Raw genomic sequence first — 16,953 nt, forward strand, 5'->3', positions numbered from 1 at the left:
CAGGGCAGCTCCCTGGTTCTCCTGTCGCGCCGGGGTGCCATCCTCACTCTGGAGCACTCACTGACTCCCCCTCCTCAAACTTGGAAAAGGTTTGAGAGCTCAGAGGTGGAAGGGACATGCTGTGTGTCTTCCCTCCCTCTGAGCCCCGGGTTCAGTGCACGCCCTGGGGTGCGGGGGGGGGGACCCTGACGGCCTCTCCTGCAGGGACATCTGCTCTCCCATGGAGTTCCGCAGTGGGTGTCCTAGTCGGCTCCCCCCCCGTATGGACCTGGCGCTCCTGGAGGGTACGCACCACGCTGTGAGAACCCGCCCGAGCCATGTTACCTCGCTGGGCCTCAGTTTCCCTTCATGAGAACCGAGGGAGAGGCCCTCTGACATTCTGCAGAATCCTGCATACACACGACACTCCAATCCGCCCAAGAGCTTTAATTGTGGGATGGCAAAGAAAGGAACCCGAGGGTTTGGAGGCGGGGTGGGAGCACGCCTGGGCCAGATTCAATGCCCCGGGGGCTCCGGTGGGTTCTGGCCGCACTGCCCCTGGCGTGGCAGTTGTCAGAGGCGCGGGACAGGGTGCAGGCGAGGGGGGGGCACGGGGATGGCATGCTCCCGCCGGGACATAGCACACACGGGCGGGCTGGGGTAGGATGAGGTGTAAATGCTCTCCCGCGGGGCAGCCTTGGGTGCCAGCCACCTCCGCCTCAGCTGTTCGTAGAGTCCATAGTTTGTAGGGGGAGCTGCAAGAGAAAGCAGGGTGTGGGTGAACAGGGCGCGGGCTGGCCAGGGGATCGTGCGGCACGGGCTCTGGGGGAGGAGGGCTCGCAGGGGAGGCGGCTCAGGCGGGGCCCACTCCCCGCTGGTCCTCGGAGAGGTGACCCCCCGACTCGTCGGGATGGCCCTGCGGGCTCCTGGGGAGCCGCGCTACCCCAGTCCAGGCTCGGGAGACCGAGCCCCAGGAGAAAGCCCTGCAGGAGCATCGCACAGCGACAGGCAGCTCACCGTGGAGCCCGGTCCCTCTGCACCAAGGGCGGAGCCCCGGCAGCTGATGCAAAGAATGAGGGCGCTGGCGTGTCAAGCGGATGGAGGCACCCTCTTATCAAAACCCCTTGCTGCTGGAAGGACCAAATCCACACTCCTGCTCCCTCCACCTCAACCCACTGGAATGACAACTCCCCAAAGGCAGGAATTCCTCCCTGCTCATCACTCTCCGTCCCCAGGTGCCACTTCAGGGCAGGGCACCTGGAGGTAATAGTCACTATGCCAAGATGATTGATCTGAGGGCAGGGATGCCGCTCCCGCCACCTGTGCTCCGGGTAAACCGTGCTGCCGTGGTGCCCAGTGAGGCCTTCACCCCCGGGCCCCTCGGGTCGGGCCCCTGTGCTCGGCCTGGACGCCGTGGCCCCTCGCGGCCCCACACACGGCGAGTACCGAGGAGGGGGAAGTCCGATCTCTCCGGGAGCCACAGCAACTGGTGCCCGTTCCAGGTGCGCCGCGCGGGCAGCGCCGGGTTGTGACCACGCCGGTTGTAATGGTCGTCGTACGTGCTGATCAGATGGCGGCGGCAGGGCTCCTGGTGGCCTGCGAGCAGGTGTCTGTGCGGGAGGCCCTGGAGGGACAGGCGCAGGGGCCGTTACCTGAGGCCAGGCATCCCCGTGGCGGTGGCCGCTGGGGGTGTCACCGCCTGGGCCCTCGGGGCCACCGCACGGGACACGCAGCTGCCCGGCCCACCGCCACCCAGCTCACCTCCCACACACACTCAGCTCTCCGTCTGGGGACCCCCAACCCAGGCCAAGTGGGTTCATCCCTGGAACGGGCTGCCAGGGGCCCGCCGGAAAGAAAGGAGGACACGCAGCTGAACGGGAGGGTCGGGGCCACCCCACCGCGGCCCTTGGGGCTGCAACTACACCCTCTGACTTGTCTCTAGCCTCCTCCATCCGAGTGCCCATTTCCATGGCGGGTGCAAGACATTGAATACAGAGCCTGGCATGTGCACCTTGTACTGCAGTCAGTTGCTGTGGGAAGAGTCAGAGAACGGCCCATAAATCGCCTTCTCCTGCAAAGGATTTATGGCTCCCTCCGCTGGAAACTTCTCTGGTGGGAGTTATTTACAAGGAGAAGAAAGCCTCGTCCTCCTTACTCTGGGACGTTTGCCTGCTTCAGTGCTTTTCCTAAGAAAATCCTCTTGGCCCTGGAAGGGAATCTTGGAGGCCTGGGCTGATTTACAGGGGAGGATAATGTGGATTTCCATGCCTGTCCTCCTGTCTGGAGCAAACAGGGAGGTCTGTGTCTGCCGTGGTCTGGAAGTGCCGGCTGCACATAATATTTCAAGTGGTGGTTCCATAAATAAGTCAGATCACAATGCCAAAGGGAGACGAGGGGGACAGGCACAGACATTAGGCAGGGGTTCCCAAGATCCACATCACCAGGTGCCCGGAGTGGGTTTCCAATGCCCGGGAAGGCAAGTTGGAGGGGTTCCCAGGAACCAAGGGATGTGCTGACGAGGTGTCACGGCAGGGAAGAGAGACGGGGACTTTCTTGCTGCTCTTCCTGACCCGGGGCTTGGCCCTGCTGTCTCGATTATGGGGCTAGGATTTTTGTTCTGATAAGACATGGTTAGGTGACGGGTAGAGAGATAACTGCCTTTGAAAGAAGCGATATTGAAAGTTTATTAGTTTCCCGGGAGGGGGGCCCGCTGCACCCCACAGGGCCACAGAGGGCAGCGCCAGGCTCACGGAAGGAGCAGGAGAGACAGAGAGACCGACAGAGAGAGCGTGCGTGGCCCGGGGCATCCATGTGGTTTCCAAGGGAAGGAACAGGTAAGGCAGGGTAGGGAGGTTGAGATGGTTAGGATTGCAGCGTTTGAATGATTTCAGCAGGCTCTGGGTTAAAGGGTTGCCTCTGGTTGTAGGTGCCCGGCCCTGCAGTGATTTAGGGCAAAGGGATGTTGGCTTGGCATGTGAGCCTTACACAAAAGAGGTGGGTGTGGGCTCTGGATTGGTTGGCCTGTATCCCAAAGGTGTGCCTCCGGGCAGGCTGTTTACTGTCTGTAGGAACTCGCTAGCCCCGGGAGGGCAGTCTGGCCAGGATTAGCACGGCCCCTAAGACAACAAACCATCTAAAATACAGAACATAAAAAAAATGTGATGAATATACCTGCCTGGGGGGGGGACACAGGGAGGGGGTCCTCTGGGGGATGCTAACCCCATCTATCTCGGTTTTTTTTTTTTTTTTCTATCTCGGTTTAAGGGGCGCATCGGCATTTGGCCAGGAAGGAGGAAGTGCGAAGCTGGGATGGGGCCGGGTGTCCCAGGAGGAAGGGCGGAGTGAAGCCGAGCAAGGTCCAGGGTCCCCGGCACACAGATTTGAACGGAGTCCTTCGAAGTGAATATCTGATTACGTGGCTCTATTTTGTGTATGTGTTGGGGGGGGGAGTCCTTAATTTTAACCAGATTATCTAAAGATTTATTTATTCACTATTTTAGAGAGAGAGAGAGAGAGAGCAGGGGGAGAGAGAGAGGGAGAATGTTAAGCAGACTCCCTGCCGAGCGCAGAGCCCAACTCGGGGCTCGATCTCAGCCACCCCGCAATCACGACCTGAGCCGAAACCAGGGTTCAGATGCTTAACGGACTCAGCCACCAGGCGCCCCTTAACCGGATTCTATATACGTGTGTGTGGTTGTCTCCTCATCAGGGGTCTGTAATGAGTCCAGAGGGCACTAATGTGTATTGAGAACTAGGCCGAGAGCCTCGTATATACCGATGCTCGGGCACCGGGAGCCCCAGATCCTGGGTTCTTGTCCTGACTTCCTTACGTTAACGCGCGTTTGTGCCTTCAGCGCACACTAATGGTAAAGACCAGCAGCCGCAGAGCGTCAGCGCGTCCCGGGGATGTCGGTGCCATCCGGAGATGCCAGCTCGGGGCTGAAACTTGGGAGCTGTTTATACGGAGATGGCTCCCAAACGCAGGCGGCAGAGAGGCGACCCCAGCAGACCAGGAGGGGGGATTCGAGGACACTTCCTGCGTGATTTGCCGATCAGCCACCTGCTTAGCCCCTTACCCACCAGCTACACAGTCTGGGACAAGACATTCGCCTCACCCTCACCCGGGGCACCTTTTACTTGAAAATGAGGGTGCTGGGAGCGGAACAATCTCCTGGGTCCCTTCCAGCTCCAAGCTGCTCCCGTTCCGACAATGTCCGCCCCGAGTTTAGGCAGGTATGGGGTTGGGGGACAGGGTGGAGCAGGTGTGTCCTGAGGTCGCAGTGGCTACTTCCTGCTGGGGGGGGCCTGCAACACAGCGGCTCACAGCCTGGCACTCCCTTTTTATTTATTATTATTATTTTTGTATTATTTTTTATTGGGGTTCGATTTACCAACATATAGTATAACACCCAGTGCTCATCCCGTCACGTGCCCCCCTCAGGGGGAATGGTCCTTGACTTTTTATACAAAAGGCCAGGGCAGCCCGGGTGGCTCAGTGGTTTAGTGCCGCCTGCAGCCCACGGTGTGACCCTGGAGTCCTGGGATCGAGTCCCAAGTCGGGCTCCCTGCAGGGAGCCTGCTTCTCCCTCTGCCTGTGTCTCTGCCTCTCTCTCTCTCTGTCTCTCATGAATAGATAAATGTTAAAAATCTTAAAAAAAAAAAAAAAAAGGCCAGGAAGCTGGGGCACAGATGATACAAAATACTCCCATCCAAGCATCCACATAAGGCCTCCGGAGGGCCTTATGCTATCCCCCACCGTGTTCCCCTCCATTGTTTGTTGCTTTGGTCCCTACACCCTTTACCTACACCCTGTTGGGAGAGTGTGGAGGAACAGGGAGGGGACCCGGGAAGCGCTGGGACAGGGCAGGGGGAAGGCTACCAGCCTGAGATTTGGCGGATTGTAAATAAAGGTGAGGCCAACAGCAGCCCCCGGGTTGGGGAGGGGAGTGCTCGGGGACTACTCTCCTGCCCCTGGGGGGACAGAGCTGGCCGGTGGTGTCTCCTGAGTCTGGGGGAGCCCAGGCCCGAGTGTGGGGCCCCCACTCCTCTTACCTCAACTCTCCTCTTGCCATACCACCTGGAGATCTGGTCCGGCCTGTGGCCTGGGAAGGGCACATACTCTTTTCTGTAAATGCTCTGAGGTGTTTTCTCAGTGGCTTTGGTGAACTGGAAAAGATGAAATATTCAGGATGACTCATGCAACGCACCTTCTCAGGCTTCTGGAGCATCCCCTCCCCTCCGGGGCTACGGGAAGCAAGCGGAGCCCAGGGCATCCTGCACAATGCAGGCTTCATTTTGCTCCCTCCCCTCCAGAGTTTGCAAAGGACCATCGCTCAGGCACTCGGCACCTCATCCCTCAGCAAAGCTGTTACTCGGGCACCTGACCATTCCTCATGTCTGCACCTGTTCCCTTCGACTTCTCTCTCCGTTTGCCCCTCCTGCTTGCCTCCTTCCTCTCTCTTGCTTCTCTGTTTTCCACTCTCCCCCACCGCCCATCTTTTGTTTCCTGGTTCACTTTTTAAAATTTTACTGTGAAAAAAAAATAAAAATAAAAAAAATAAAATAAAATTTTACTGTGGTCAAATATACCTAACAAAATTTACCATTTTAATCATTTTTACATACAGAGTTCTGTAGCATGAAGTACACGTACGTGGTTGTGCAACCATCATCATCATCTGTCTCCAGAACTTCATCATCTTCTCAGACTCTGAACCCCTTAGACAGCTCCCTCCCGCAGCCCCTGGCACCCACCATTCTGCTTTCTGTCTCTACGAATTGGACCGCTCTAGGGACCCCACGCGAGTGGAATCATATACAGCGTCTGTCTTTTGATGCCTGGCTTATTCCACTTAGCATAGCGTCTTCGAGGTTTACCCCCATTGTAGCCTGTGTAAGAATTTTCTTCCTTTTAAAGGCTGAATAATGACTGCTTCATTGTATGCATGCGCTACGATTTGCTTATCCATCCCACACTGTGAATAATGTGAGCATGGATGTGCGAATCTCTCTCTTCCAAATCCCACTTTCGGTTCTTTTGGGTATAAACCCAGAAATGGAATTGCTGGATCGTATGGTCATTCTACGCTTACTGTTTTCAAGCAATTGCCATACTGTCCACCAGAGCAGGTGCACTGTTTTACATTCCCGCTGATCATGCACAAGGGTTCCAGTTTCTCCACGTCCTTCCCAACACCTGCTACTTTCTTTTTCTTTCTTTTTCTTTTTTTTTTAACCATAGCCATCCTAATGTGTGCAAAGTGGTATCTTACAGTTTTGATTTGCTTTTCCCTAATGAATGGTGATGCTGGGCATCTTTTCATGTGCTTATTGTCCATTTGCATAACTTAGAGGAATATCTGTTCAAATTTTTTTTCCCCATTTTTAATCGTTTGGGTTTTTTGGTCGTTGAATTGTAGTTCTTTATATATCTTGGATATTAATTAAGTCTGTTGATACTGTTCTTTGATGCATAAAAGTCTTCAATTTTGAGTAAAATCCAATTGATCTATTTTTATCTTTTGTTATCTATGATTTTGGTGTCCTCTCCAAAACAATCATTGCCAAATTCAATGTCACGAAGCTTTTCTCCTATGTTTTCTTCTAAGAGTTTTACAGTTTTAGCTAGGTTTTTGATCCATTTTGAATTAATTTTTGTATGCAGTGTAAGGTAAGGGTCCAATTTCACTCTTTCACATTTGGATATGCAGTTTTCTCAGCACCGTTAGTTGAAAAGACTGTCCTTTTGCCTTTGAACGATTTTGCCATCTCTGCTGAAATCATTTGGCCAGATATGTGAGGGCTTATTTCTGAGCTCTTTATCCTATACCATTAGTTTATATATCTGCCTTTATGCTAGTATCCCAATATTTGGTTACTGTAGCTTTGTAGTAATTTTTGAAATCAGAGAACATGGGTCCTCCAACTTTGTACTTCTTTTCAAGATTGTTTTGACTATTCAGTTTCTTGAGATTCCAATGAATTCTAGGGTGGATTTTTTAATTTCTGCAAAAAAAGAAAAAAAACAAAATCATAAGGACTGTGTTGATTTTGCAGGCCATTTTTAGGTAGTATTGATGTCTTAACAATATTATGCCTTCCAATCCATGAACATAGGACATCTTTCCACCTATTGGTATGCTTTATTTCTTTCAACAATATTTTGTAGTTTTGCCTCTGTGGTTAAGTTTGTTCCTAAGTATTTTATTCTTTTTAGTGTTATTGTAAGTAGAATTGTTTGGTTTTTTTTAGTCCCCCTTTTAGATAGTCATTGTCAGTGTATAGAAATGCAACTGATTTTTGCATATTGATTTTTATCTTGCTACTTTGCTAAAATCATTTATTAGCTTTGATAGTTTTTTCTGGATTTTTTGTTTGTTTTGTTTGCGTATGTGTTGTTTCTAAGGTTTGGTACAAATAAGATCCTGTCATCTGCAAACAGAGATAATTTTACTTCTTCCTTTCCAATTTCTGTGCTTTTTATTTCTTTTTCTTGCCTGATTGCCCTGGCTAGAACTTATAATGCTGTGTTGAATAGAACTGGCAAAGCAGACATTCTCATTCCTGATCTTAGAGGAAAGAAGTGAAGCCATCTAGTCATGAACTTTTATTTTCGAGATGTTTTCGTTCCTTACTAGCTATACATTTATTCAGATTTTCCATTCCTTCATGACCCTTTCTTCAATACATACTGTCATTTTTTGGCTCTTACAACAATTTTTTACTTAAAGCCTTTTTTTTTTTTCCTATGAATCAGTATAGCCAATGTACTCTCTTTTGGTTGCTATTTGGATGGGTATCTTTTTCCGTCTTTTCCCTTTCAACCTATGCATACCCTTAGATTTAAAGACAGTATCATATCTACACGTTCAATGAAATCCTTATCAAAATACCATGGACTTTATCCAGAGAGTTGGAACAAATAATCTTAAGATTTGTGTGGAATCAGAAAAGACCCCAAAAAGCCAGAGGAATATTGAAAAAGAAAACCAGAGCTGAGGGCATCACAATGCTGGATTTCAAGTTGTACTACAAAGCTGTGATCATCAAGACAGTGTGGTCCTGGCATAAAAACAGACACATAGATCAATGGAACAGAATAGAGAACCTGGAAATGGACCCTCAAATCTATGGTCAACTAATATTCAACAAAGCAGGAAAGACCATCCACTGGAAAAAGGACAGTCTCTTCAATAAATGGTGCTTGGAAAATTGGGACAGCCACGTGCAGAAGAAGGAAACTAGGCCATTCTCTTACACCGTACACATAGATAAACTCAAAATGGATGAATGATCTAAATGTGAAACAAGAATCTATCAAAATCCTAGAGGAGAACACAGTCAACACCCTTTCTGAACTTGGCCACAGTAACTTCTTGCAAGATACATCCACAAAGGCAAGAGAAACAAAAGCAAAAATGAACTACTGGGACTTAAGATAAAAAAGCTTCTGCGCAGCAAAAGAAACAGTCAACAAAACTAAAACAACCTACAGAATTGGAGAAGATATTTGCAAATGACCTATCAGATAAAGGGCTAGTATCCAAGATCTATAAAGAGCTTATTCAACTCAACAGCAAAGAAACAAACAATCCAATCATGAAATGGGCAAAAGACATGAACAGAAATCTCACCGAGGAAGACATAGACATGGCCAACACGCACATGAGAAAATGCTCCGCATCACTGGCCATCAGGGAAATACAAATCAAAACCACAATGAGATACCACCTCACACCAGTGAGAATGGGGAAAATTAACAAGACAGGAAACAACAAATGTTGGCGAGGATGTGGGGAAGGGGGGACCCTCTTGCACTGTTGGTGGGAATGGGAACTGGTGCAGCCACTCTGGAAAACTGTGTGGAGGTTCCTCAAAGAGCTGCCCTACGACCCAGCAATTGTGCTGCTGGGGATTTACCCCAAAGATACAGATGCACTGAAATGCTGGGACACCTGCACCCTGATGTTTATAGCAGCAATGTCCACAATAGCCAAACTGTGGGAGGAGCCTCAGTGTCCATCAACAGATGATGGATAGAGAAGCCGCGGCCTGTGCACAGGGGGTATCACTCAGCCACCAGAAACGACGACCACCCACCATTAGCTTCGACGTGGCTGCAGCTGGAGGGTGTGATGCTGCGTGGAGTCAGTCAGTCGGAGAAGGACAGTGAGCATATGGTCTCACTCACATGGGGAATATGACATAGTGGAAGGGATCGTAGGGGAGGGAGGGGAGCTGAGGGGGAAACATCAGAGGGGGAGACACACCACGGGAGACTCCTGACTCTGGGGAGCGACCAAGGGGCAGTGGAAGAGGAGGTGGGCAGGGGTGGGGGTGACTGGGTGACGGGCACTGAGGGGGGCACGTGACGGGATGGGCACTGGGCGTGATGCTATATGTTGGCAAATCGAACTCCAATAAAAACATATACAAAAAATAAAGACAGGGATCCCTGGGTGGCGCAGCGCTTTGGCGCCTGCCTTTGGCCCAGGGCGCGATCCTGGAGACCCGGGATCGAATCCCATGTCGGGCTCCCGGTGCATGGAGCCTGCTTCTCCCTCTGCCTGTGTCTCTGCCTCTCTCTCTCTCTCTCTCTGTGTGTGTGACTATCATAAATAAATAAAAATTTATTTAAAAAAATAATAAAGACAGTCTCATAAATGGAATACAGTTGCATCCTAGGTTTTGGGTCCCCCTCCCCCCTCATTTTGCCATTCTATGCCTTTTGATTGAAAGGTTAATCTATTTTCATTTAAAGTAATTACCGTCAGGGGAGGACTTTCTTCTGCCATTTTATTGTTTGTTTTCTTACAGGATTTTTTTTTTTTTTGGTCCCTCATTTCCTCCATTACTAACTTTGTTTGTGTTGATTATTTTCAGTGACAATTTTTATTTCCTCCTCATTTCCTTTTGTGTATATTCTAGAGCTATTTTTTGTAGTTATCACGAGGATTGCATATAACATCCTGAAGTTAAAACAATCTTTTTTTAACAACCTATTTTAAATTGACACCAATTTGACTTAGCTCATATATTAAAACTCTTTTTTTTTTTTTTTTTACAGCCCTTCCATCTCCCATTTTATGTTACTGGTGTCATAAACTCCAAGTTGATATATTTTGTACCCATTAACACGGATTTATAATTATTTTTATGCATTTGTTTTTTAAATCCTATAGAAATAGTGGAGTTACAAACCAAAATTATGATAATAGTGGTTTTTATATTTGTCCACGTGTTTACCTTTACCAGAGGTCTTATTTCATACGGCTTTCAGTGACTGTCTAGCATTGCTCCATTTCTTTTTTTTAAAGATTTTATTTATTTGTTCATGATAAACAGAGAGGGGGGCGGCGCAGAGGGAGGAGCAGGCTCCATACAGGGAGCCTGATGCGGGACTTGATCCCGGGACTCCAGAATCACACCCTGGGCCGAAAGCAGACTCTGAACCGCTGAGCCACCCAGGGAATCCCCTCATTGCTCCATTTCTTGTAGGGCAGGCCTAGTGGTAATGAACTCCTTCAGCTTTGGTTTATCTAGGGATGCTTTAGTTTTTCCTTCATTTTCGAAAATTGGTTTTGCTAGCTATAGTATTCTCAGTTGGTAAGTGTGTGTGTATGTTGGGTTGGTTTTTTGGGTTTTTTTATCATTTAAATATATCACCCTACCTCCTTTCGGCCTGCAAGATTTCTGCTGAGAAATCTACTGATAATCTTATAATCTAATAATCTTATAAAGGCTGCTTCGTACTTGAGTCATTTTGATCTCAACAGGTTGAGTATATGTCTTTTGTGTGGGTCCTTCCAGATGTTTCCTATTGAAGTTTATGGAGCTTCTTGGATTTGTACACCCATGTCTTATCTTTACATTTAGAAAATTTTCAGCCATTATTTCTTCAAATATTCTTTCTGCTCTTCTCTCTTTTTTCTCCCATAATATGTACACTGGTCTACACGATGGTGACTCTGTTCTCATTTCTTTATTCCTTTTTTTTTTCCTCCTCAGACTCAAGAATTTCAAATGATCTCTCTTCAAGTTCTCGGATTCTTTCTTCGGCCTGTTCAAGTCCACTGTCAAACACCTCTAATGAATTTTTTCAATGTAGTTATTGTATTTGTCGATTCCATAATTTCTGTTGATATTTTTTATAATTTCTATTTTTTATTGATACTCTCACTTTGTTCATATATCATTTTCCCAATTTCCTTTAGTTCTTGCTCATGTTTTCTTTGAGCTCTTTATGCATATTCGAGGTGGTTGTTTTAAAGTTTTTGTCCAGTCCATTTAAAGGAGGGTCTCCACTAACAGGTCATGTTCCAAGGTAAGTGAAGGCTTAAGTTCTCAGGAGTTTTCTGAACTTACATCTTGCCTGAACCCGTGTGTGTGTGTGTGTGTGTGTGTGTGGTATGTTTTTTATTTAATCTTTATACACAGCTATATTTAAATGCCTTATTTTCCCAAAGAGTGTATTTCTTGCTTCTTCTCAAGGCCTTTTATGTTCTGTTGCATTCCTCCACCTGTAATCTCTGGCCTCAGACCTCCACAGGTCTGTTGTGCCCTAGAAGCTTTCACCAACTGTAATCACCCCCACTTTTAACAGCTTTTCTTAGCCTGAAACATGAACTATGACATTTCCCCCTATTTGAGCTCTAGGTTAAGCAAAACAGAGACACAAATTCCTCAAGCAGCGTCTAGACAGATTAAAATATTGCTCTAAAAAATTAAAATGAAAAATAAAATAAAATAAAATGTTGCTCCACTCTCTCTGGGTTCAAGGGAGGTAACTGGGAGCTGAGCCATTGCTTCTCTTACCCTACACCATGCTGTTCTAAGGAGAAAATGAGAAAAAAGCAAGTAAAAATACCATGGCATTTCCTACCATTTTGAATGTGACTTTTTCTAAACTGGGCATTTGTGTGGTTGCTGCGGACCTCTGACAGCTTTTCAGAGCTCTTCCATAGTTATTTTAGGTAGGCTATAGTTTTTTGTTTTTTTTTTTAAGTGTTTCTGTGGGAGAATAAGGAGCTAGAGCTTATTAGTCTGCCATGTTTCTCATATCACTCCAACTCTGCTCTCTTTATGCAATCTCTTCTGGGCATAGGAGTAACTGATAGTATCCTAGAGGGATTGCTCAGCCAATCCTCCTTGCCCTTGGACCTTCCCTTACACACACCTGCTCCCCAAATAAGGCCAAGTGCAATGAGAGTGAACAATGGCCACAGGCCACATTTAGCTGGAGGGGTGGTGAATGCCTATGTTCTCCCTGAAAACAGCCTTTTCCAGTTCTCAGAAGTCACCATCAACCTTCCCCACGCTTACACCAAAGCTGCCAATTATATATCGCCCTACTTTCCTTGCCCATTTCCCGAGAAGATGGAAGGATATCTACATGTCTCTGCAGAAATTTAAGTGGCTCGGTCTTGATTGTCACAAATAAAGATACTCAATTTCAAGTAGGCCAGTTCAGGCAAAGTATTTTTGTGTTGGCCTTTAAAGCACGTGGGGACACCGAGAGCCCATGTGTTCTGTTTTGAAAGTAAAAACTGAAATGCTCAGGCAGGGCAAGGTTGTGGAACAGGTGTCAGAAGGCAGCAGCTCATCCCAGGACATCAGGGCGGGTTGGGGGGGGCGGTAAGTACCACACTCTGAGAAGGGCCAGGCCCGGGATATAGCAGGTGTTCTTCATCCCAAGGTACAGAGGAATTAGGAACAAGGAACGCCAGATGTCTAGGCACACTCCGCTCAAAGTAATGCTGTGAGTCACAACTCTGTTGACAACTCTGCTACAGCATTTTCAAGATTTCACGGGGACCTTAATGATTGCTTGAATGTAACTCCTCTGTGAAGAGCACAGACTCTATTACCACATTCTTAAGACATAACCACCTGTGGCCCTTAATTTGGAAATAGTAATGACCTCATTCCTACCTCTGCCTGCCAGGCCATCCCTAAGCCCTCTGTCCATTTTCCCCCAGGGGTTCCTTACCTTCCTCCTCTCTTCCACCCAGTTTCCAGTGAGCACTCGGGTTGAATACTTGGTCTCAACCTTCCAGCTTGGGGTAGAGAATGGGTGTGGACTTACTGCACTCAAAAACTGCATGGTAACTGTTTGCTCCAAGTCTTTTGACTTGACACAGTTTCAGGTTTCGGGAGTGGGGAGACGTTATGCAGTTGCTGAGTTTAAGGAGTCTTTTTCATCTTCCCAGTCACCCTTCTGGGTGCATATATGTGACACCCTGCCAGTTTCACAAAAATGGCCTGAGAGTCTACTTTCAGCCTCCAGGGAGAAGTGATGTGATCTTGGATTGCCTACTGTTGACTGTCTCCATGGTGATAGGCTGTGCATGTAAATATTCTCCTTAAGGGGGAAGCTGATTCTTCAGGAGCAAAACTGACCCCTTCAAAGCAAATCAAACCAACAATAACCACCACAAATGCAAGGCCAGAAGGTCCTCGTTTTAGTGGAGTCACCCCATGAGAAGCATCATCCTTGGGGCACATTTACAAGGGTGAGTTGAGATGATCTCATTCTTTTTTTTTTTTAAGATTTATTTATTTATTTATTCATGATAGACATAGAGACAGAGAGAGAGAGGAAGAGACACAGGAGGGAGAAGCAGGCTCCATGCTGGGAGCCCAACGTGGGACTCGATCCCAGGACTCCAGGATCGCACCCCGGACCAAAGGCAGGCGCCAAACCGCCGAGCCACCCAGGGATCCCCAGATGATCTCATTCTATTACTAATTCTATTACTCTCAGGCTGATGTGCTAGGCCCATGTGGAGACATTTGTATATATTCAGTCATTTAATTCTCACAGCCACTATGAAGCAGGTGCCGGTATTATACTCATTTTATAGATGAGATCAGTGAAGCAAAGAGAGATTAAGTAACTGTTTAAAGTCACATATGTGGGACAACTGGTATTTGAATCCATTCTGATTCAGGCATAGACTCCTGGGTTCCACTCAGTGCCTGCCTGCCCCTTTGCTTAAGGTTTCCACAAAGAATCCCGTCTTTGTGCTCAAACTGATACCATGTGGTTTATTCAGTTAGTCTTCATTCACCCCCACAATCATTTATTGAGCACGTGCTACATCTTGGGCATTGAGCTGTGGCTGTAATGCATCAGTAACTAGACCAGAGTCCCATTCCCACAGAGGGATCCCACTGAGGTTCAGTGGGAGAAAGGCCATTATTTTGTTTATTCACTAAGCAAAAAAAAAAAGCCAGGAACCACCTAATTATCTATCAAGCGAGGACTGGTTCAATAAATTGTGACACATCCATAAAATGAAGTACTCTGTAGCTGTTAAAAAATGCTAACACAGGGGATCCCTGGGTGGCTCAGCGGTTTAGCACCTGCCTTTGGCCCAGGGCACGATCCTGGAGTCCCGGGATCGAGTCCCATGTAGGGCTCCCGGCATGGAGCCTGTTTCTCCCTCCTCCTGTCTCTCTCTCTCTCTCTCTGTCTATCATGAATAAATAAATAAATAAATCTTTTTTAAAAATGCTAACACAGAAAGATGCCTATAATATGATTGAATTAAAGAAGTCGAGCCCTATCGTCTCACTTGCCACAAATGAGGACATCCAATTTCAGGTGGGCCATTCAGAGACCATATTTTCCAACAGCCTTTAAACAAAAATACAGGAACTCCAAGAAACTATTTGTTCCCTCTTGAACTAACCATATGGGGGGAAGGACACAAAGACACACCACAGAGCATGGCAAGCCTCTGTTTGGCAGGGACTCCAGTCTGGGCACTCGAGCCAGGAAGAGAGGATGTCCTTCCAATCCAAGTACAGGGGGGTCATGTGTTCTGTGTAATTCCATTTTTAAAAACTTTTCATATAAAATATAACATAATATGAACAAGTACATTAAAATTAAAGGTACAGATGAATGAATTATGGTAGGGCAAAACCCACAAAATCAGCATGGAGGTCAAGAGGAAGAGCACTGCCCGCGCTCCAGAAGAGCCCCACATGCCTCCTCCCTTTCCAACCTGACTTCTGTAGCTGCCACTTCCTTGCTCTTTTTAAATATGCTGAACACCAAAGGATGCATTTCTATACCCTTATGCTTCGCCTCGCCTGTTTGGTGAGTTGGTATAAATGGAGCTGTATAGTATTCATTTGAGTCTGATTTCTTTTCTGCCATATAGTTAATATTTTAAGATTCACTCATGTTGCATGTAGCTGTGGTTGCTAGGACCCTTTTGTACTGTCCCCTGCTGCCCAGGTCCAGCCATTTCTCTAGGGCAGTGGTTCTCAAATGTCTAGTTTCTTAAAAGTTATTGAGCAATCAAAGGGTTTTTGAAATATATATTGTATTGTGGTCTGCGGCCAGGTCATAGCAGCCCAGGGGAGCCAACTGTGTCCATTTCTTCCCAACACTACATCCTGTAAAATCACTTTGGTATCTCGAAATCATTCATGGTGGGAATATTTATATCACAGACTGGGCAAACCCAATAGGTTAACATAAATATATTGATTATTATTTATTGTTTTCAAAAAATTCCATCTGTGGTGATATATTGTTTTGTAGAAGGGAGAAAATCTAATCTCATATGGATATGTAGTTAGAAAAGAGAGAAATCTTTTAATAGACTTTGCAGCTAATTGTGGATATTCTCTGATACTACAGCAAAACCCAGTGAATGGTAGTTTCTTAAAGGTCAGTTACAATGTGGAATCTGAACTTTTCAGTCAACTCTCCGAACTCTGTTACATTAAAATCCACGGGTTGCGCTTGTGTTTTGGGCAGATCTTTCAGTTATGTGTGATTTTGTGGCATCGTGGTGGTCATTTGGAATACATTGGTATCTTGAGCCATGCACATCTTCCAAACATTGGCGTATTATATGATATTTTAAAAATTGGGTCACCTGGGTAGCTCAGTAGTTTGGCATCTGCCTTCTGCTCAGGGCATGACCCCGGGGTCCTGGGATCGAGTCCCACACCGGACTCCCCGCAGGCAGCCTGCTTCTCCCTCTGCCTGTGTCTCTGCCTCTCTCTGTCTTTCTCATGAGTAAATAAATAATATCTTTTAAAAAACTAAAATGAATCAGATTTTGTCTTTGTGTGTGTGTGTGTGTGTGTTTGGTAAAGTGTGTTTTTCTAGGAATTTACACATTGCATCTAAATTCTCAATTTTTAAGAAATGTTATTCATAATTTCCTCTCATTATCTTTTCAATATTTCTAGGATCTATAGAAAGTCCCTTTTAATTTCTGGTATCTACCATTTGTGCTCCCCCTTTTCTTTATTGGTCTTACTAGATGCTTATCAATTTCCCAGTGTTTTCAGAGCCCAAACATGGCATTATTGATCATCTCTACTATGTGATTATTTTATATTATATTTTATATTTTAGAAACTTTCCCCAGAAGATATAAGAAATTATATAAAGATTATATATACAGATAGATAGATAGATAGATAGATAGATAGATAGATAGATGTAATGCTTAATCTTTCAATCATTTTAGGAAATTCTCAGCCATTCTATGTTCAAATATCGCTATTGCCTCCTTTCTTTCTCCTTGCTTTCTGGGGCACCAGTTACATATTTGCTACACCTTCTCACTGCACTTCTCAATGCCTCTTGTGCCCTCCCCTGTGTTTTCTACCTTTTGTCTCTTTGTGCTTGATTCTGAATAGTTTCTTCTGACCTGTATTCCAGCTCGCATATCCTCTCTCTTAAAGGGTACAATTAAACCCACCCAGTGGATTTTTAGTTCCACTGTTGCATTTCTCAGCTCTAATATTTCTGTTCGATTCATAGACATGTCATATTTACAGTTCTAAATTTTTAATTGTTCTACATTTTTAATTTTTAATTTATTTATTTCAGAGAGAGAAAGAGAGGGAGCAGGGAGACGAGAGAGAGAATCTCAAGCCAACTCCCCACTGAGCACAGAGCCCAACACAGGGTTTGATCCCATGACTCCGCGATCATGACCT

General features: G+C 46.5%; 1 protein-coding gene across 2 annotated transcripts; it reads right to left on the reverse strand.

The window, feature by feature from the left end:
* Positions 1–411: 411 nt before the first annotated feature.
* Positions 412–13,293, reverse strand: CFAP107 (cilia and flagella associated protein 107). 2 transcript variants are annotated; one of them, XM_077899578.1, is made up of 4 exons: positions 12,968–13,293; positions 5,032–5,145; positions 1,426–1,603; positions 412–734 (listed from the first exon to the last, which is right to left on the reverse strand). In XM_077899578.1, the coding sequence occupies exons 1-4, from the start codon at positions 13,079–13,081 to the stop codon at positions 553–555; spliced, it is 588 nt and encodes a 195-aa protein (XP_077755704.1). In that variant the 5' UTR covers positions 13,082–13,293; the 3' UTR covers positions 412–552. The 2 variants fall into 2 exon arrangements, with proteins under 2 accessions (XP_077755704.1, XP_077755705.1); XM_077899579.1 differs by lacking the exon at positions 12,968–13,293 and adding an exon at positions 5,383–5,508.
* Between the last annotated feature and the right edge of the window lie 3,660 nt (positions 13,294–16,953).

The sequence above is a fragment of the Canis aureus genome, chromosome 5 (genome assembly GCF_053574225.1).
Source record: "Canis aureus isolate CA01 chromosome 5, VMU_Caureus_v.1.0, whole genome shotgun sequence".
Taxonomy (NCBI): Eukaryota; Metazoa; Chordata; class Mammalia; order Carnivora; family Canidae; genus Canis; species Canis aureus.